The sequence below is a fragment of the Podarcis cretensis genome, assembly GCF_951804945.1.
Source record: "Podarcis cretensis genome assembly, chromosome: 5".
Classification (NCBI taxonomy): domain Eukaryota; kingdom Metazoa; phylum Chordata; class Lepidosauria; order Squamata; family Lacertidae; genus Podarcis; species Podarcis cretensis.
In genome coordinates this window covers 101,998,188-102,019,967 of record NC_137174.1, presented here as the reverse complement: position 1 = coordinate 102,019,967, position 21,780 = coordinate 101,998,188, and the positions used below count along the sequence as shown (strand labels likewise).

The following is a 21,780-nucleotide window of genomic DNA, read 5'->3' as shown; positions in this document are numbered from 1 at the left end:
TGTGGAGGAGCAGGGAAGCGAACCCGGTTCCCCAGATTACGAGTCCACGGCTCTTAACCACTATATCATGCTGGTGAAGCAAGAAAGAGAAGGGTTCGTGTGCATCCATGGAAGGCCCAGTGGAATTGCTGGTGGGTTCCCTGATGGAAACTCTGGAGGGAAGCCCACTTCATTCTGTGCATCTGCCCCCTTCTCTCTCCCCTCCAGCTGATGGTCCCTTGTCCCCCTCCCTGTGACCCCAGGCTGCATGGACCCAGCTAGGAGGAAGTAGCTGCTCCCTGTTAGAGCCAGCCAGGCAGGGAGGTTTGCTATCTTCTAAGGGACCAGGTGGTCCATCCCTGAGCAAGACAAGTAGGGGAGATGTGGGGTTTCTACCAGGGCAGAGAGCTGCTTCCCTCTCAATGCTCCCCGCCATGGGCTCAGTCTCTAGGTTCCCATCGTGTCCGCATACCTGGTGCAGGAGTTGGCATGGTTGTCCACAGTGGGGTGGTGAAGAGAGGTGCTGAAGAATGAAGGACAGGGTCAACTTAGGGATGTGTCTTTGAGCTCACCAGTCACCCACCTTTCTACTGATTAATTGATCGCTTCAATTGGTGCATTTCCAAAACCTCAACTGATGTGATACTGAATGGCCGTCGCTCAGTGGCAGAGCGCTGAGTGCAGTAGATCTCAGCATCAATCCCCAGCATCTCCAAGTAGGGTTGGATGAGACCCCTGCCTGAAATCCTGGAGAGCTGCTGTCAGTCAGTGCAGACAATACTGGGGTAGATGGACTCAGTAATACTGGGGTAGATGGACTCTGTTCCCAAGATGGGTTCACTCCAAAGCAACACAGGGGAAAAACCGGGACGCCATCTTCCAAGTCACATGACCCACATGAGATCACAGTCCTGGAAAGCGCTTTTTTAAAGGCATGGTGCCCCAAAACCGCTGCACAAGACCACAGCTCCAGAAAAGTCCTTTGGGGGGGGGCAAGAATGCAGCCCCAAATCACACGAGAGCACAGCACCCCAAATGGCTTCCGTGCTCTGCCATGAAGACATGGGATGTCCCCAAGTGGGACAGATGATGGGTATGTGGTCAGAAGGTGATAAGTCCCCGCTCGCTACCTGCTGTAGTTCTCTTAACTTATTGTTAATGGAAAGGCCACAGCAACGTAACAGGAGGAATCACACTGAACAGAAGGAACTGACAAACTGGGAAGCAAGCAAAAGGCCCCTCGCTGTTGCATTGTTCTCTTAACTCATGGGTTGGCAACCTAAGGCCCGGGGGCCAGATCCGGCCCAATCGCCTTCTCAATCCAACCTGCGGACGGTCCGGGAATCAGCGTGTTTTTACATGAGTAGAATGTGTGCTTTGGTTTAAAATGCATCTCTGGGTTGTGGGGCATAGGAATTTGTTCATCCCCCCCCCCAAAATATAGTCCAGCCCCCCACAGGGTCTGATGGACAGTGGACCGGCCCCCTGCTGAAAAAGGTTGCTGACCCCTGATCTAAGTTTTAACTTTCTGTAAAGGTTTTCTTTTAATAGTTCCTATGGGTAAAGAGATGGGTAGGCAAACTAAGGCCCAGGGGCCGGATCCGGCCCAATCGCTTTCCAAATCCAACCCGCGGATGGTCTGGGAATCAGCGTGCTTTTACATGAGTAGAATGTGTGCTTTGATTTAAAATGCATCTCTGGGTTATTTGTGGGGCATAGGAATTCGTTCATTTCCCCCCCTTCAAAATATAGTCCAGCCCCCCACAGGGTCTGAGGGACAGTGGACCGGCCCCCTGCTGAAAAAGTTTGCTGACCCCTGTCTTAACTCATCCCCTGTTGTACTAACATCCAGTTCCTCGGTCTCTGGCACTCCAGATCTTTGTTTCATTTCCGTTGTTTTGTCCTGGTTTCTTCGACCCTCCATTCATTCCATCCTCAAAGCAGGTCTTTGAGGCTGGTTAGGTTCAAAGTGGAGCGTGGTGGTCACAAGACCATCGAATCGGCTTCATAGCTGAGTAGATATTCCAACCCAGGTCTTTCCAGACTCACACTGACACTAGGCTTGGCCATTAACTAGTTAATCTAATCATAGCCTGTTCCCTCTGACCATCTTTGAATTGTGTACATTTCCCCCCAAATTTCTGGCTCACTTGTTTCTGGGATTGTTGTAGGAAGAGTCGTAGAACTGGAGACATCTGGAGGAATAAAGAAAATTATTATGTACTGAGAGTTGAAGAAACTGACCAGTTATAACGTCCGTCATCTTATTTCATAGAGTCCCAGGCTATGACTCAGCAGTTACAAACTGATTTATTGAATGATTTTATGTTACAAAAAACAATACAGCCATACTACCACTAAATATAATTAAGAAATAAAAAATACATACATCGATATTTAGTTTGTTATTTGTTATTTACCATCTTATTTCCTCCCAAACATTGCATACAACGACACACATATGTGCAGACACCCACACACGCACACAAAATGATAATAATGAAAGTAAATATTTTCCCCCTTTTATCTTCCAAAATCTTTTCTTCAACTTTGACTTCTTGTCAAGTCCCTTTGCATATATTTTATGTTACATTTGAATGTACACAAAACAATAAACCTTTCTATATAATTTTTCTAATACATTCTGAAAACATAATAAATCCTTAAATGTTGTCCACCTCCTTTTAGTTCCTTTATCACTCAAATGCTAGCATGGAGTCAAAACTATTATTGTATTTTTGAACGTATCTTCTATAACCATCCCATTTTTCCGCAAATTTTTGCTTTTAGTTTTCTCTGAGTATGCTAGTCAATTGAGCCGTCTCCACCAATTCCTGCAATTTGATTTGCCAATCTGTTATTTTTGGAGCCTCATGATATTTCCATCCCTTGGCCACAAGTATACGAGCCGCTGCGGTTGCATACAAGAATACCTCTCTTAGATTTTTTGGGATCTCTTTATCTAAAATACTTAATAGAAATGCCTCCAGTTTTTTAGTAAAAGTTATCCCTATCATCTTTTTTAATTCATCGTATATTCCCCCCCCCCCAAAAAAAATCTTAATCTTGTAACTTAAGCAGTTACAAACTGACTTAAGGCCCATGTGAAAATTGTTCAAAAGAGATGTGGGTATTTGGGTATTTTGTTAGAGTTGCAAAGTCACAGGTGAGCTGAGGTGGCAGATTTTGGAGAATTCTCTTGGAAATGGAAATGCCAGCAGAAATTTCTGGGCTTTGCATGATCACCCAAGGTCAGGAACGGAAATCACCCAAGTGGATACTGTATTTGCTATGGTTGTTTTTTCAGTTGGCAAACATTATGCAAATAATCACATTATTTTCTATGTTGCTTCTGATGTTCCCTTGAAATGTAAATAATGTAATCAATAACATAAATCAAGTAATTGATTATATAAATAATTACGTATGTTTCAACCATAGCGGAGAGTGAGAGGAACAAGCTAAACTGTGGTGGGATAGAAACAGTGACGATCACAACCCAGAATGGGATGGAATTTGCTGCCTTCTTACATCCCTAGTTGAGATAGACTTGAGCAGCTGTATGTGGATTAGCTTTAAATTAGCCTGCAAAGTAAAGGTAAAGGGACCCCTGACCATTAGGTCCAGTCGTAACCGACTCTGGGGTTGCGGCGCTCATCTCGCTTTATTGGCCGAGGGAGCCGGCGTCCAGCTTCCAGGTCATGTGGCCAGCAGGACTAAGCCGCTTCTGGCGAACCAAAGCAGCACACGGAAACGCCGTTTACCTTCCCGCTGGAGTGGTACCTATTTATCTACTTGCACTTTGACATGCTTTCGAACTACTAGGTTGGCAGGAGCAGGGACAGAGCAACGGGAGCTCACCCCATTGCTAGGATTTGAACCACCAACCTTCTGATCAGCAAGCCCTAGGCTCTGTGGTTTAGACCACAGTGCCACCCGTGTCCTAAATACCCTTTAAAGGTAAAGGGACCCCTGACCATTAGGTCCAGTCGTGACCGACTCTGGGGTTGCGGCGCTCATCTCGCTTTATTGGCCGAGGGAGCCGGAGTACAGTTTCCGGGTAATGTGGCCAGCATGACTAAGCCGCTTCTGGTGAACCAGAGCAGCGCATGGAAACACCCTTTACCTTCCTGCCAGAGCAGTACCTATTTATCTACTTGCACTTTGACATGCTTTCGAACTGCTAGGTTGGCAGGAGCAGGGACCGAGCAACAGGAGCTCACCCCGTCGTGGGGATTCGAACCGCTGACCTTCTGATCGGCAAGCCCTAGGCTCTGTGGTTTAACCTACAGTGTCACCCGCGTCCCTAAATTAGCCTGTACTAGCGGCTAATTTGTAAAAGGCCAAGGGATATCTTGTTGCATTAAGGTGTGGCTGCAGCTGTCCCAGGAACTGGCTGCATGCTCTGCTGTAACCAATAAGTGAACTCAGTTTCCTCAAACACCTTTACAAATGTATTTGGAATACAGTGGTAGCTTGGTTCTCAAACGCCGAAAACCCGGAAGCAAGTGAAGAAGAAGAAGAAGAAGAAGAGTTTGGATTTGATATCCCGCCTTTCACTCCCTTTAAGGAGTCTCAAAGCGGCTAACATTCTCCTTTCCCTTCCTCCCCCACAACAAACACTCTGTGAGGTGAGTGGAAGTGTTCCGGTTTTCCAACGTCTTTCGGAAGCCAAACGTCTGATGTGGCTGTTGGCTATTGTTTCTGGGGCGCCTGCACTAATCAGAAGCTGCACCTTGGTTTTCAAACATTTCGGAAGTCAAATGGACTTCCGGAATGGATTAAGTTTGGCTCTCTTGTTTTTGCTACTTATGTTGCGTTTTTGTTTTTGAGGCTTTTTCGGTTAATTTGTTTTCGTGACTGTGTGGAACCCAGTGTGGAACCCAGTTCAGCTACTGATTGATTGTGTGACTGCTGAAATGGATAACAACCCCCCCATTCAAACAATGCAGTGCAGGTAAGAAAAAAAAATTATTTTTATTTTTATTATCTACAATACTGTCTTATTTATTTTATAGTACAGTACATTGATTTTATTTTAGGGATCAATGCTCTCATGAGATAGTAAAATTCATGTTAAATTGCTGTTTTAGGGGCTATTTTTAAAAGTTTCATCTGTTTTGCATGACTTTCTATGGGAAAGCACGCCTTGGTTTTGGAACGCTTTGGTTTTGGAACAGACTTCGGGAACGGATTAAGTTTGAGAATGAAGGTATCACTGTACGGAGCTTTTGCTTCCACTAAATTTGAGTGCTGGTGGTGTCACAGGACTGGCTACTCATTTCCTCCAAATCACCCTTTATCCTGCTATACTTGATCCACAAAGGCGTAGACACAGGAACCCTGTGTTCTCCTGAAAGGGATTTATTTTTCACGCGGATAACTTGCAGGAATGTCCTGATATAATCAGGGCACTTTGATCTCCTGCTGCTGTTTTGCAAAAACAGGGCCCTGGCCTTTCTGTGGGTATCACAAGCCCACTGCTGAGCACCGTCATGCAGTTATTCCTGTTCCAGTTAGGATTGAAACCCGGAGGAAAAGTTTGCTTACCGCAAGGCCCACTCCTGACAGCCACGTTGTCCAGCGCTGTGTCGCCGTCTTCCGTCAACCCTCGGATCGCCACAAAGGCCACCTTGTGAAGGAGAATTAAAGCAACACAGCCTAGTCCCCAGTCAGACAAAGCGGCCTTGCCCAGAGTCTGAAGAAATGAACTTATGCTGCCAATTCTCGTAGTAGACCAGTATAAATTAAGCAGCACATAAGCGGCACACAGAACGCTACCAAACCATTCTACGTTCTAAATCTTATATTAATATCCCCAAAACTGAGATAGGTTCGTGGGCATAACAGGTGACGAACGCCGGCACCCTGTCTAACTCTTGTGCGTAACATCACTGACACTTCGTTTGATCAAACTTACCCTCGTTGATATCTAACCCTTGAGCGCAACATCGCTGAGACTTTGTTTGATCAAACTCACCTTTGCTGATATCTACAGGAGCCTGGTTAAAGGAACTTTAAAGACTGAATCTTCCTTTTGGACACAATTTGAATGAGTTTTCTGTTTGTGGCTTCTGTAGTAGATCTTGTACATAGCTCTCTCAATTTTTGGATTATTAATATAAGATTTAGAACGTAGAATGGTTTGATAGCGTTCCATGTGCTGCTTATGTGCCACTTACTTTATATTGGTCCTGCCGAGAGTCAGCTGTGGCTTGGCAGGACTCGAACCCAAGGCTTCAGGTTACGAGAGAGGAGATTTCGACTAAACATCAGGAAGAACTTTCTGACAGGAAGAGCTGCTCAGCAGTGGAAGAAATTCCATCGGAAAGTGGTGGGCTCTCCTTGATGGAGGTTTCTAAGCAGAGATTGGGTGGTCACCTGGCAGGGATGTTTGAGCTGCGATTTCTGCATTGCTGGGGTCTGGACTAGACCAGAGGACCTCAGGGAACCGTCCAACTATGGTTCAACCATTCTATTATTTTCTTTGTCTAATTGTCAGTCATACTATTTAAAAATGTGGAATTCTTTTTAGCTGATTTTCAATTGCAATATTTTATTTCCTGATTTTTATTTTGTTTGGGGGATTACTGTTCTTGCAACTTTGTATCTGATTTTTCTAGCAGTGTGTAAATTGATGCTTTGCAGAATGTGGAAACTCTCTGGGAGGTTTTTTATTTGCTGTTTATCTGGGATACATTGAAAACTTACACTTTGTTTAAATATAAGTGGTATATATAAATTGTCCAAATAAATAATTTCTGCCATGTAATTTAAGGAAAGATGGTTATTTTGTTGTTGCTGTTGTTCTGGCAATACGGAGACAGAGGATCTTGCCAATCTACCTCAATCCCACACAAATATCTATGAGTTGCTCCTGATCTAGCTTGGGAACGCAAGAAGGGTCTTCCTGGATCAGGCCCAGAAGGTGCTCATCTAGTGCAGCATTCTCTTCTGCCTAGGAGAACCCCACATTGCTCAACCCTGTTCTATATCACTACAGAAAAAGGCAATTAATGTATGGTTACCAGATTTTTTTCAATGAATCCGGGGACACTTTTTTTTTTTTTTTTGGAAGCTGAGTAGCAACAGGGAGTCAGTAGTGGGGATGTTGAGGCAAAAGTGGCCTCCCAATTTTTCTCTCAGGCCATATAAGTTCAGCACAAACAGTTGGGCCTGGTGAGTATTTAAGGTCCCCAAGCCTAATCTGTGGGTTGCCATCTGATTGGATTTTTTTCTGATCCTGATCTGATTTGAGGATGTATTTTAATTGATTATCTGATTTTATGTTAATGTGTTATACATTTGATGTTAGCCGCTCCCGGCTTTGGCTGGGGAGGACGGGATATAAATAAAAATTATTATTATTATTATTATTATTATTATTATTATTATTATTATTAAAAGACCCTGGGCCCAAGCACACATGCATATTGTATAAAGGTGCAAAGCCCATCTTTTGCACCTTGTGAAACATAAATATGCAGAGCTTTTTAAAAACTGGGCAACGGCGCACCGCCCACCCATGACTCCCGAGCTTTCCCCTATCTCCTTCCCCCTTTGTTTTGACACATTAGGGAGGCTCAAGAGTTGTGGGCGGGCAGCCATTGCCCAGGAGGGGTGCAAGGCACACGGTTTCTCTGCCAGGCAAGGTGCAAAGCCCTTCTTTCCCACCCTGTGAAACATAAATGCGCAGAGTTTTTAAAAAACTGGGCAATACCCGCCCGCCCGCAACTCCGAGCCTCCCCCGATCAGTCAAAACAAAGGGGGAAGGGGGCAGGAGATCTGTACCGCCGGACGTCCCCAGTTCCCCTTTGGCAGTGGCGATGGCAGAGGCAGTCAGCAGCCTGGAGGCAGTCTGGTAGCACAGTTGGCTCTGGCTGGCTTCAGGAGCTGCTTGCTGCCGTGGTACCCGGGGACTTCCAGTGAGGCAAAATGGCGGGCGCCACAGCAGTGAGCAGCTCCTGAAGCCAACTGCACTACCAGGCTGGCTCCGGGCTGCTGAGGCTGCCGCTGCCACATTTCCCGGGAACAGATTTGCAAATCTGGGGACATTCTGGGGACGGTAATTGTCCGGGGACGGATTTGCAAATCTGGGGACTGTCCTCGGAAACCGGGGACATCTGGTAATGCTAAATTAATGTAGTTGATGAACATGCAAGCGTCATTTTGCTTGCTTTCTTCTCTTCACGCTCCCCAGTCATGTATACAGCACAGAGTGCTTTCATATGTCTTACCTTGATGTCCCTCTCTCTCAAGAAATGCACGGATATGGACCCATGCAGCCAGTCCAAGCTCTGAGCCCCCTTTTGATGCCACAACATGAATTCGTCCTCATCGGTCAAGATGACAACTTTCAGCTCGTTTGAATCCTCTGAGCCGGACATGTGATACCAGAAATCGATGCATATTTCCCCAGAGACCACAAGCTCCTGACTCTCAAGGGTGGTGGTGTCAAATGGAAGGAGGTTGCTGGCTTCTTGGTAGATGAAATAGCCCTCTGGAAGGAGAAATGAAACACACAGAAAATTTGTAAACTCTCCTTTGGGGGCCTCTGCTTGGAAGCAGAGAGCAAGCGCTTTGGGACGCAACGCAAGAGCTACAGGCAGAGGGGTCCTGACAACAGGAATAAATAATAATAATAATGATAAATAATTTATTATTAATACCCCGCCCATCTGGCTGGGCTTCCCCAGCCACTCTGGGTGGCTTCCAACAAAATATTAAAATGCAGTAATGCATCAAACATTAAAAGCTTCCCTAAACGGGGCTGCCTTCAGGTGTCTTCTGAAAGTCCGGTAGTTGTTTATCTCTTTGACATCAGGTGGGAGGGCGTTTGACGGGCGGGTGCCTCTACCGAGAAGGCCCTCTGCCTGGTTCCCTGTTGCTTTGCTTCTTGCGGTGAGGGAACTGCCAGAAGGCCCTTGGAGCTGGTCCTCAGTGTCCGGGCTGAATGATGGGGGTGGAGACACTCCTTCAGGTCTACTGGGCCTTTGAGGCTGTTTAGGGCTTTCAAGGTCAGCACCAACACTTTGAAATGTGCTCAGAAACATACCGAGAGCCAATGTAGGTCTTTCAGGACCGGTGTTATGTGGTCTCGGCGGCCGCCCCCAGTCACCAGTCTAGCTGCCGCGTTCTGGATTAGTTGTAGTTTCCGGGTCACCTTCAAAGGAAGCCCCATGTAGAGTGCATGGCAGTAGTCCAAGTGGGAGATAACCAGAGCATGCACCACTCTGGCGAGACAGTCCGCAGGCAGGGAGGGTCTCATCCTGCGTACCAGATGGAGCTGGGAGACAGCTGCCTTGGACACAGAAGCCTTGCCAGCAAAAGTTACCCTTTTCCAAACTCCATTCAGGAGACTCTGGGAGGGGCTGCTGCCAGCTGAGCTGTGCGTATGAGCAGAAGTTTTGGGGGACTGGGCTCTAGGTCACATGACTGTGCTGAACAGGGTTTGGAATGGATGGACTGGGTTTCAGACTGCGCAGGAAGTGATGCAAAGTCAGCTCTTTGTAGCAAACGAGCTCAAATATGATAGCATGGTAGGAGAAATGGGAAGTTATGCTGAACCACAGAGGTGGAAGGGATCTCTTGTGATGAAGGAATCACAAGTAAAGAATCCCTGACAGGTGGCTATCCAGCCTCTGCCTAAAAACCTCCAGCGAAGGAGAGAACGCTGAGAAATGCTGTAAGATAACAGCAAAATCAGGACTCATTCTTACAAAGTCCTAATCCTAATATATTATATAATATATATAATATATACTAAACCTAGTATATTACACTGGTACCTTGGTTTAAGAACAGCTTAGTTTATGAACAACTTGGATTAAGAATGCTTTGGTTTAAGAACTGACTTCCGGAACGGATTACGTTCATAAACCAAGGTACTGCTGTATAGGAAGGAGAGGCCTCACAACTTATTGTTCAAACTTATTTTCACCAGTACGACTGGCAGGTGCCCCCCATCTTACATTTGTGCAACTGCTTCTTCCTGCCTAAGTGCAGAACCTCACATGTGCCTCTACTGAAATTCACTGTGTTAGCTTGCGCCCAGTTCTCCAATCTGTTTGGGTCATCTTGAATCCCAGTTCTGCCTTCTGTGGCATTAGCTACCCCTGCCAGTTTGGCGTCATCTGCAGATTGAATGAGCACCCCCGTCCTTCCTTCCTTCCTTCCTTCCTTCCTTCCTTCCTTCCTTCCTTCCTTCCTCCCTCCCGGTCATCTGCCCATATATTCTCCCTCACCCATCCCACCCCACCCGCCTTTGGTGAATCTTTGGCTGTGTTGCCACAAAACCAACACCTACTTCCATCAGGATAATCCCCCTCTGGGCCTGTTCCGAGGGTCGGCATTCCACCTCTACTCTGGATCCAGCTTCCAAAGCTACTGCTACAGGACTGTTTCCAGTTGCAAAAGGGATTGAGGTTGTCATTGAAGTCACAGCTGGCTAGGATGCCTGGAACACAGAAGCAGGGCCATCTTTACCCGGGGGTGCAAGGGGTGCAGGGCACCCGGCTGCTGAATTCTGGGGGGCACTAGGTGCCCGCAGCTGAAGCCACCTAAGCTCTTAACCATCTACCTGTTATGAAATAATAAATAATTTTGATCAAGCTAGAAAAACAAAACACGTATATACCTAGGTATTACCGAAATGTATACCTACTGTTTCACTAAAGGACTTTCGACTTTGTGTGCACATTTCCCAAAGGCGCGCCACGCCAGCGGCGGCGCTTGTCATTCTCAACAGCGCCGTGCATGGGAAACTAACTCTTACATCAAAATATTATGTTACGTATTGTATTGAGCTGCTATGCGGCAGCACGGTGAGTCAGCGTGGGCACCTTTGACACAACTGATGTTTCTCCTAAGTAGGTGCCTAAGCAATACTTATAAGTTTAAGTGTGGTGGTGTTGCATACTTAAGTATAAGTGTATTGTAAAGAAATAAGGGACGCAGGTGGCGCTGTGGGTTAAAGCCTCAGCGCCTAGGACTTGCCGATCGAAAGGTCGGCGGTTCGAATCCCTGCGGCGGGGTGCGCTCCCGCTGCTCGGTCCCAGCGCCTGCCAACCTAGCAGTTCGAAAGCACCTCCGGGTGCAAGTAGATAAATAGGGACCGCTTACCAGCGGGAAGGTAAACGGCGTTTCCGTGTGCGGCTCTGGCTCTGGCTCTGGCTCTGGCCAGAGCAGCGATGTCACGCTGGCCACGTGACCCGGAAGTGTCTCCGGACAGCGCTGGCCCCTGGCCTCTAGAGTGAGATGAGCGCACAACCCCAGAGTCTGTCAAGACTGGCCCGTACGGGCAGGGGTACCTTTACCTTTACTAAAGAAATGAGCAAACAAAAAAGTTCGTTTCTTTTCCCTCCCTTCTTTCATAAACAAGGCATAAGCATGGTGTCTGACATAAGCGTAATAAAAGTTAATTTGGGTACTAAATTAAATTTGGGGGTGCTGGCCGGATCTTTGCACGCTGGTGGTGTATCTGCTAAAGACAGCCGTGCACAGAAGCATCACGAGATGGAGGCATGGGGCTCCATGGGCCGCTGGGCAGGAGCGACAGGAGCCGTTCCACAAAGGAGAGTTGCCAAGAGAGGTGCCTACCTGTGTCATAAGCCCAGGCATCCCTAGTAAGGGTTGGAACTCTTTCTTCTGCCCTGCTAGGAGAGATGTAAGCAGATTAGGTCAGGCGTAGGCAGTCTTGCAGGAATCGCGTTGCTTTTTTAATCAGAACCCAGAGATCTGACAACCGAGTCAGGTATAAAAGACACACGAAGAGAATGAAGAAAGCTTCAGGCTAGGAATGGGGGCTTGTTTTGACTACCAGGACAGAAAGCAACTCACAGCATCTCCACTCAAAACCCCAGCAGTTCTTCATTTCAGCTGCATACCGTATTTTTCGCTCTATAAGTCGCACCAGACTATAAGACGCACCTAGTTTTTGGAGGAGGAAAACAAGAAAAAAAATATTCTGAATCTCAGAAGCCAGAACATCAAGAGGGATCTGGCTTCTGGGATAGCCGTGCGAAGCCTCCGCACGGCAGCAGGATGAAGGCTCCCCCTGCCCGGAAGAGGCTGCCCTCTGTCCCTTCGCCCACCTCCCACAAAAACCAGCCAAGAGCCGCGCTCTCTTTAAAGGGAGCACGGCTCTTGTGGGCTTTTCTACAAAGTGGGAGAAGGACAGCCTGTCAGTGATGAAGGCTCCCCGCTGCCCTGCGGAGGCTTCACGCGGCTAAGCTAGAAGCTAGAACAGCAAGAGGAAGCGCTGCGCAGCCTGGGATAGCCGCACAGCCTGCATTCGCTCCATAACACGCACACACATTTCCCCTTATTTTAGGAGGGAAAAGGTGCGTCTTATAGAGCAAAAAATATGGTAATTTAGGGCAGGAGGAATTTTGGATTAAAGCAGGGGAATGTAAACGTGGCACTTTGATACTAGGGGCGTTGAATGGATGTATGGACAGCACCCCCCCCCCCAAGGAATGCCTGTCTGGGCTCTCCCTCTGTCTTCGCTACATTTCTCCGATCTGAAAACAGCTGCAGCAAATCTCTCTCTTCTCCATCATCAGGTCTAGCCAACTGCCACTGGCGGCATTGGAGCAAAACCATGTGCAGCTGCCCTGGACTGAAGCTGTTAATGGTGACAGTGCTTAAAACAATAGGGGAGGGAAGGTGGGTGGGTGGAGGGAAGCAGCTCTGCCCCACAACCTCCTGCCTTAGCAGAGAAAAATTGTTTGGGGAGGGGGCAATTTATGGCAAAGAAACTGTAAGCATGGGAAGGGTAAATCACTGCACCTCTCCCCTTCCTCTACTTTAAAGCCCCTCCCCTGCAAAAGAGCTTTTTTTTACTGCTGTTTTACAAAAAGGTGCAAACAACTATTTATATTTATACCCCACCTTATGTGACTGTGCAGTTTGCCTCCAAGGATTTAACAAGGGGTTGTTCATACCACTCTGTCACACCTTATGACATCATACATTTGTCTTCAAGATGCCACAAGACACTATGCTAAATGTGAGGAGAGCTGAATCTTTTTCACGGTGGGGACCGTTAGCCATGAATATTTGCTCTCTGAAACTGTATGCAGACTGCTAACTAGCGGAATGCAAAGTGTACATTGCCAGCTATCTGTATAAAAGCATCTGTGGTTATTTATTTATTAACAATATTGACATAGCCATCCAACTTGCTTGACTCCAAGGAAGGATACAATGCACAACACAAGCAGAACATGCAATGCCATAAAAAAGAGAGAAAGAAACACAACTCTTTTGTGCCCAGGAGTCTAAAGCTGCCTATTCAAGCAAGAAGAGGCAGCAGGATTTGACATAATGGGCAACTTGGCTGTTGACTCGGTGGAAGGGATGGAAATGTCCTCTTTCCAAAGCACATCCAGGGTCCGCCTTGGACTTCAGTTGTCAGCCAGGCCAAAAGCCAGCACTGGCTTCTCTTCTTCCCCCAGAGAAGTGGGGAGAAGAAGAAGATTTGCACACCAGCCCTCGCTGGAACAGGATGATTCCCGCTCCTTGACATGGACAGTGGATAAATGCATTTTATGTTTGGCAGGAGGATAGTTAACTCAGGATGTGGGAGACAGAATAACTTACCCTTTGATATCCATCACCGAGAGGCAGAGGAGAAACCCGATAATCTGGAGAGACTGCAGGGTTCCCATGCTGCATTGGATGAACAAAAAACTCTTTCTGGTGCCCTCAACATAATCTTAATCCATCGCCTTTGCAAGCCAGGAGCAGAGTGAAAACGTCACCTGTCACAGCCACAGTCTCAGAGTCACCTGTCCGTAAGAGGAGCTGGGCTGAGCGGAGGTGGCCATAAAAACCCGTCTGGGCAGGTGTGAGCAAGCGGAAAAGGGAAAGGTGGCTGTCAGCTTTCGCTCAGGGAGACCCCTTCTTTCTACCTACCCTCTCAGGACCAGCGTCCCAATGCAGTGCGAAGTTTTAAGTTGGGCTTGGTGGCCAAATCTAGAAGGATGACTAAGAACCCAAAACCCCACTCCACCTGTGCAAATCTCCCAGGAAGCTACTGTTCCCACTGGATTTGCACCTGTTCAACCGAGTCTCATGAAAGTTCAAGTACATACAGATCCTTCAAGTCGTGGGTGTTGGAGAAGCACAACGTGGTCAATTACAGTGTGTGTGTGTTTGTGTGTGTGTGTGTGTGTGTGTGTGTGTGTGTGTGTGTGTGTAAGAGGGCTGAATTCAATAGATTTTTAAGGTCTGGCATGATGTTGGACAGAAATTAAGTGGTTTCCAGCTGTAATGCTTAAGAGATATGAAAAATAAGGCTTAGAAATAAGTAAAAACTAATGGTGAGGATTTGTTGAACTAACAATTTGAATTGGAATACAAGAAAGGGAGGTATGAGGAGGTCTGGAAAATAAGTTAAAAGAAAATAAGTAATGGGAATTTTATGTGTTTTTAATTACTTTTGTATCTTTGTATTTTTGTATTTTTGTTATCTTTCTTTCTTTCTTTCTTTCTTTCTTTCTTTCTTTCTTTTCTTTTCTTATTTTACATTGTATTATTTCTTGAAAACTTTAATAAATATTCTATAAAAAAAAGAATTCAATAGATTTTTTTGACACACAGCCAAATCACACACACACACGAGCTCATTTACACGGGTTCCAACAGAGAGAATGGTCGTGTGGTCTGACCCTGCCATCAATGGCGTTGAAAGGCTCACTGTTTCCCCTGAACGGCAGCATCCCTCCAGACAGGATCTCAAAAGGGGGAGATGGTCTCTCTCAGGCCAACGTTGCCCAACTGGGGGCCCTCCAGTTGTATTGGACTATGACTTCCGTCAGCCCTGGGCAGCCAAAATATCTGGAGGGCACCAGGTTGGGGAGAGGTGCCTCAGGCCAACGGCTAGCTGGGTCACAAGTTTCCAGAACATGCAAGGTGCCTTCAGGCAGAAATAAGCAGGAATCTCTTTGATCCAGAGCTGCTTTGCTAGCCCTAGGGATGTGGGACACTGGGCCCCTCCATCCTGAATTGCTTCCAGAGGTATATTTGCATGTCTTCCCGTCAGTCGTTTATTCACCTCATGAAATAAAAATAATGCCCGACTAGTAAGCTGGATAAGCATCTTAAAAAGTAGAGACATCCCCTTGCCAACAAAGGTCCCTATAGTAAAAGCTCTGGTTTTCCCAGTGGTGATGTATGGAAGTGAGAGCTGGACCATAAAGAAGGCTGATCGCCGAAGAATTGATGCTTCTGAATTGTGGTGCGGGAGGAGACTCTTGAGAGCCCCATGGACTGCAAGAAGATCAAACCTCTCCATTCTGAAGGAAATCAGCCCTGAGTGGTCACTGGAAGAACAGATCCTGAAGCTGAGGCTCCAAGACTTTGGTCACCTCATGAGAAGAGAAGATTCCCTGGAAAAGACCCTGATGTTGGGAAAGATGAAGGGCACAAGGAGAAGGGGACGACGAAGGACGAGATGGTGGGACAGTGTTCTCTAAGAGACCAGCATGAGTTTGACCAAACTGCAGGAGGCAGTGGAAGACAGGAGTGCCTGGCGTGCTCTGGTCCAGGGGGTCACGAAGAGGCGGACATGACTAAACAACAACAATGTAAGCTGGGTGTCTGCTGTTCCTCTTGGTTATGTAAGATGGAGAGAAGCATCTTCTTCTCCTCAATTCTGTTGGAGACATCTTCAAATTTTTCCAGTGGGACTACCTGTCAAATAAAGGAACAGGAGATGGGGCTGGGGGAGTACGCTTTGTGCTCAGTGACTGCACAGCCCTTTCCTGCAGCTCAGGTGCTTTTCGTTTCATCAGGTGGTGGAGGAAGAGACAGATCAGCCTCGCTCGCTGCTGGGGCTCTGCCTCCTCACCTCCCAGAGTTTTCTCTTTTGAACTACGGCACACGGAAGCCTCTGCCAACCGGCTGCCCTCCAGGTATCACCAAAACACCCATCAGCCCTTGCCAGAACCCACTGGGACCATCCTACAGCATGGCTCACTTTGATTTTGTTTGCAATCTCTGCTCTCTCTCTTTAAAGTGTTTTTTAAATTAAATTCTATTCATAGAGCACAAATAACAAAACAGAACTTTATGAGAGAAACACATACAAACTGAACCGAACCAAGGCTGGCATGAGAAGTTACATATTACATTTAATAATAATAATAATAATAATAATAATAATAATAATAATAATATTTATACCCCAACCATCTGGCTGGGCTTCCCCAGCCACTCTGGGCAGCTTCCAACAAAGTATTAAAATACAGTAATGCATCAAACATTAGAAGCTTCCCTGAACAGGGCTGCCTTCAGAAAAAATGATGACTCTAATTATCTAGATCTCTTCAATAGGATACAGACAGGTAAGAGGAAAGTACCATCATGAGAAATGAGAGAACAGCAGGTGTGGCCAACTTTGCATTATAAATACCAGGATGAATAACATCTGAATATGTCTGCAAATGTGACAGAAGGCTGGCAACAGCAATTCCCACCATGTGGGAATCAGACAACCACAGTGCTTGGAAAGAGGCAGTCAGGTTGTGCATCCATGGCAGTGACAGGAGGAGGAATGACCGCTGGGAGGAGCATAGAGAGAAGAAACATCATGAGGCATCTGCAGCAGCACAACCGGACACCTTCATCTGCCCCAGATGCAACAAAACATGTCTCTCCCATATCGTTCTCTGCAGTCACAGCAGATGCTGCAACCTTAAAATAAAAATTTTAAAAAATCCTTCCAGTAGCACCTTAGAGACCGACTAAGTTTGTTATTGGTATGAGCTTTCGTGTGCTTGCACACTTCTTCAGATACCATGTGCATGTCAGTGTGCATGCACACAAAAGCCAATAACCAATAACAATAACAAACTTAGTTGGTCTCTAAGGTGCTTTGTTGTTGTTTAGTCGTTTAGTTGTGTCCACCTCTTCGTGACCCCCTGGACCAGAGCACGCCAGGCACTCCTGTCTTCCACTGCCTCCCGCAGTTTGGTCAAACTCATGCTGGTAGCTTCGAGAACACTGTCCCCCCATCTCGTCCTCTGTCGTCCCCTTCTCCTTGTGCCCACCATCTTTCCCAACATCAGGGTCTTCTCCAGGGAGTCTTCTCTTCTCATGAGGTGGCCAAAGTCTTGGAGCCTCAGGTTCACAATCTGTCCTTCCAGTGAGCACTCAGGGCTGGTTTCCTTCAGAATGGAGAGGTTTGTTCTTCTTGCAGTCCATGGGACTCTCAAGCGTCTCCTCCAGCACCAGAATTCAAAAGCATCCATTTTTCGGCAATCAGCCTTCTTTATGGCCCAGCTCTCACTTCCATACATCACGAATGGGAAAACCACAGGTTTTACTATACGGACCTTTGTTGGCAAGGTGATGTCTCTACTTTTTAAGGTGCTACTGGAAGGAATTTTGTTGTTGTTGTTGTTTCGACTATGGCAGACCAACACGGCTACCTACCTGTAACTAGAACCTTCAAACAGTTTGACCTCATCCCCAAAAGTGCACTCCTCTGTTGTCTCCCAAGACAGACAGATGCCAACAATCCCAAATTAATTGAGAGACTTGTGAAAGAGACAAATGTGACCTCTCTTTTTATGCATTCAATAAAACCCCACCAAACTGGGACAAAAGATTTTACCTTTACTTTTCCTTTCGAAAACCGGGTGTACCAGGTAAGTTTTTCATGTCGTGCAATTTCCCATCTATTGCTCCACCACAATCTCTGCTGCTCAAAGCGCGCTTGAGACTGACAAGGTAGCGTCCAAAAAGGAATGGAAAGCAAAAGGCCAGTTCTGTGCTGCCACCTGCTGGCTCGAAAACAGCAGAACCTCCTCATTTGAACAACAACAACAAAAAAGACTCCTAGAGGTCCATATATCCAGTTACAGATAGGTAGCCGTGTTGGTCTGCCATAGTCAAAACAAAAAAAATTCCTTCCAGTAGCACCTTAAAGACCAACTAAGTTAGTTCTTGGTATGAGCTTTCGTGTGCATGCACACTTCTTCAGATACACTGAAACAGAAGTTTCCAGACCCTTCTATATAGTGGTCCATATAGTTAAAGCTATGGTTTTCCCAGTAGTGATGTATGGAAGTGAGAGCTGGACCATAAAGAAAGCTGATCGCCGAAGAATGGATGCTTTTGAATTCTGGTGCTGGAGGAGACTCTTGAGAGTCCCATGGACTGCCAGAAGATCAAACCTCTCCATTCTGAAGGAAATCAGCCCTGAGTGCTCACTGGAAGGACAGATCCTGAAGCTGAGGCTCCAAGACTTTGGCCACCTCAGGAGAAGAGAAGACTCCCTGGAATAGACCCTGATGTTGGGAAAGATGGAGGGCACAAGGAGAAGGAGACGACAGAGGACGAGATGGTGGGACAGTGTTCTCGAAGCCACAAACATGAGTTTGACCAAACTGTGGGAGGCAGTGGAAGACAGGAGGGCCTGGCGTGCTCTGGTCCAGGGGGTCACAAAGAGTCGGACACCACTAAATGACTAAACAACAACAATAAAACATTGAGACAACCCAAGAAATGCTCTGAGGACACTTGCACATCGGCAAGTTGAGCTGGAGAAGTTGCTTACTCTTAGGTTTCAGCCACAACATCATGTCACGTTGAAGACACCCCAGGGTTCCCAGGGTTCACAGATCAATGGAAAGGGTTTGCCAAGCCCTGGAACACAATGTGGGTCCATCGCCTTAGGAAGCCAGCAGCAGAATGAGAGCAGCACAGGGGACACACCGGGACGGTAAGAGTAACACAGAAGAGTAGAAGCAGGCATGAACTTCTCCCTCTGGCCAGTGGTAAATAAACAGGACATTTTCAACCTGGAGACAGTTTTCTTATCTGCTTCCCTTGCAGCAGACATGCAGCAAAGGTCCAGGTCTAGAACCATAATAGTGGTTTTTAAAACAACAACAAAACAAGCCAGAAACAACTATGTTTTTGTAATTGCTGATGAGATGCATCACCATCAAATCTCGGGCTCGGACTCGGAACCAGAGGAGTCTCGGTCTGCACCAGATCCTTTGCCTCAGGCATCATCTGAACCAAGTCTGGGGCCTGATCCTGAAGAGTCCCAGTCTGCACAGGTTCCCCTGCAGCAAACACCAGCTGGGCCGCGTCAGGGGCCTGATCCTGCCCTGGCTCCAGATGCGGGGATGACCTCGTTGCCTCCAGCTGAGCCATCACTTACAGCTGCTCCACTACCGGTTGGGTCAGGGGAGGCTGAGGCGGCCTCTGGGTCTAGCCACCCACCGACGTCTCCCGAGCAGCAGAGACGAAGGTCTGAGAGAAGGAGAGAGCTGAGTACTCGCAGGAGGAGTGCTCGTCTTCAGGCAAAACAGGGAGGTGAGTCGCTGGGGGATCAGGACCGGCCATTACCCCGACAAAGATAAAAGGCTGTCGGACCCCGCCCCAGGTTGCGGGAGCAACATTGCTGTATGCTAGATCCTGCACCTGTCCTTGCCTGGTTTCCTGCCTCGTGTCCTGCCTTGGCCCTGTCGGACTGACTCCTAGCAGAACCTTTGTATTCTGGTCCGGTCCTGGACCACGTTTCACGGGTTACCCCCGGGCCCAGCACAAAATCCATCTATTACTGTCAATACAAACCATTCCTTGACAAATGCCCTCTAGCCCAACCCACGGCAATGCAGGGATCTCAACGAAAGCATCCCTGGCAGATGGCCATCCAGCCTCTGCTTTAAAATCTCCAAGGAAGGGGAGCCCACCATGTCCCCAGGGAGTCTGGAACACGCTTTTAAATTGTGTTTTGTTTTTCATTTGCATTTTCTTACTTCTGAAAGCTGCACTGGGACTGTTGATGAAAAGTGGTCTTGAAAAAAACGAAAACATTTTGAAAGCAAATACATAAATAATTTAAGAATAAATTTTATTTGTATCCCGCCCTCCCCAACCAAAGCCGGGCTCAGAGCTGCTAACATCATATAAATAAGACAATATGCATAATACACACCATCAATCAATTAATACATATCCCACAATTAATTCAAACAATTAAAATTAAAACTGGACAAGTGGCAATCTTCAGGTTAAAATTGAAAGCGGTTAATACTCGCCAAGACCATCTGTTTCCACTGATATTATATAAATAAGGATGGTTAGGCGTGCAGCCTTAAGGATTTGAGCTCCTTTGCTGTGAGTGAGATTGCATTGTGTAGGACCAGGGAGGAGGTTCTTGTGAACTTCCATCTCCAGCTGCCAGGTTTTGCTAGGCAAGAACCATGGCTCTCACCTCCGGAAATGTGTGTGATCTCTGATGTTCATCGATGTGTCCTTGAGATTAAAAGCTTTGAAAAGGACTTGTTCCTCATTATGTTAACCTTCCATGGACAAGAAAGCATGTTCCATGATGCATCTGCCCGCCTCCCTGTTCCCATTAGGGCTGGCACAAAAAAGGAGGATTCTGAGATAAGAGACAAACTTTGTTCTGTCTGGAGTGGCGTGGGTCTCTGGTGTGGACTCTAATGGTCCCGCAACGGCAGGTGGATTGGAATGAGAAATGGCCCATGCTCAATTGCGCAGTAAACATGGGCTCTGAGCACATAGGAAACAGTTGGAGTTTCTAAATGATGGGGAGGAAAACAAAAGCCTCTTGCAACGTTTGAAAACCTCAGCTACTTTTCCATGAGACGTGAGACCACTGGAGAGGCTCACAAGATAACGAAGGGGGAAAATGGTGGTTTTCTGATCAGGAACTGCAATACACCTCCGTTCAATGATACAGTAACGGGCTGAAATGTGAGATTTTTTTTGGCAGAGAACAGAAATACAGATTAATCAGTCTAAGGGTCCTATCTTTTCCGATGGTTCTTCGGATACACGGAGAGAGAACAGAAATTGTAAACTTCTGTTTTTAAAGTTTGATTTATATGTTTTTAAAGATTATAGATGGGCAAACTACTCAAGGGCCACATTCCCTCGTGAGCAACCTTCTGAGGGCCACATTCCTGTGGTGGGAGGGGCCAGAGACAAGAGTGGGCGGAGCAATGGACGCAACTCTTGCATTTTTTTTATATATAATGTATTTTTATTAAAGATTTTCTTGCTTTACAAAGGTGTGTGCAATGTCTCTCTCTCGTATTTTTTCCCCCACGTAACAATTTTTTTTTTTTTACAAATCGGTTTCATTTGTTGAGACATTAGGAAGAAAAGGGGGGAAAGAGGTGGAGGGGGAAAAGATGAGTGGGGTTGGGGTCGGGTGGAGATGTTTCTATTTTACTTAATATATGTGGGGTTTGGTATTAGCGTTGTTTGTGCAGGTTCTTTGCTGTTCACATGTGTTCCTTTGTTGGTGAGAGAGGTTGGGGTTGGCCTAGGGTGTGGCTGTTCATTTGTGGTTTGCCGTGGTGGTCTTTGTTTTCATAGAATCATAGAGTTGGAAGAGACCACAAGGGCCATCGAGTCCAACCCCCTGCCAAGCAGGAAACACCATCAGAGCACTCCTGACATATGGTTGTCAAGCCTCTGCTTAAAGACCTCCAAAGAAGGAGACTCCACCACACTCCTTGGCAGCAAATTCCACTGTCAAACAGCTCTTACTGTCAGGAAGTTCTTCCTAATGTTTAGGTGGAATCTTTTTTCTTGTAGTTTGGAGCCATTGCTCCGTGTCCGCTTCTCTGGAGCAGCAGAAAACAACCTTTCTCCCTCCTCTATGTGACATCCTTTTATATATTTGAACATGGCTATCATATCACCCCTTAACCTCCTCTTCTCCAGGCTAAACACGCCCAGCTCCCTTAGCCGTTCCTCATAAGGCATCGTTTCCAGGCCTTTGACCATTTTGGTTGCCCTCCTCTG

At 46.7% G+C, this 21,780-nt stretch overlaps 1 protein-coding gene across 1 annotated transcript in view; it reads right to left on the bottom strand.

Moving 5' to 3' along the window:
- LOC307217468 (MAM and LDL-receptor class A domain-containing protein 1-like) overlaps positions 1-17,715 on the bottom strand; it is a gene marked incomplete at its 3' end in the record, with an annotated part of 32,107 nt that extends 14,392 nt beyond the window's left edge. Inside the window, exons 1-8 of the mRNA XM_079978634.1 lie at positions 17,600-17,715; positions 13,582-13,818; positions 11,578-11,633; positions 10,286-10,435; positions 8,217-8,479; positions 5,530-5,611; positions 2,130-2,174; positions 452-502 (exon numbers count right to left, since the gene is read on the bottom strand). Of these exons, the coding sequence (XP_079834760.1) occupies positions 452-502; positions 2,130-2,174; positions 5,530-5,611; positions 8,217-8,479; positions 10,286-10,435; positions 11,578-11,633; positions 13,582-13,649 (715 nt within the window). The 5' untranslated portion in view covers positions 13,650-13,818; positions 17,600-17,715. The remainder of the gene's footprint in view (positions 1-451; positions 503-2,129; positions 2,175-5,529; positions 5,612-8,216; positions 8,480-10,285; positions 10,436-11,577; positions 11,634-13,581; positions 13,819-17,599) is intronic.
- Positions 17,716-21,780: the final 4,065 nt, after the last annotated feature.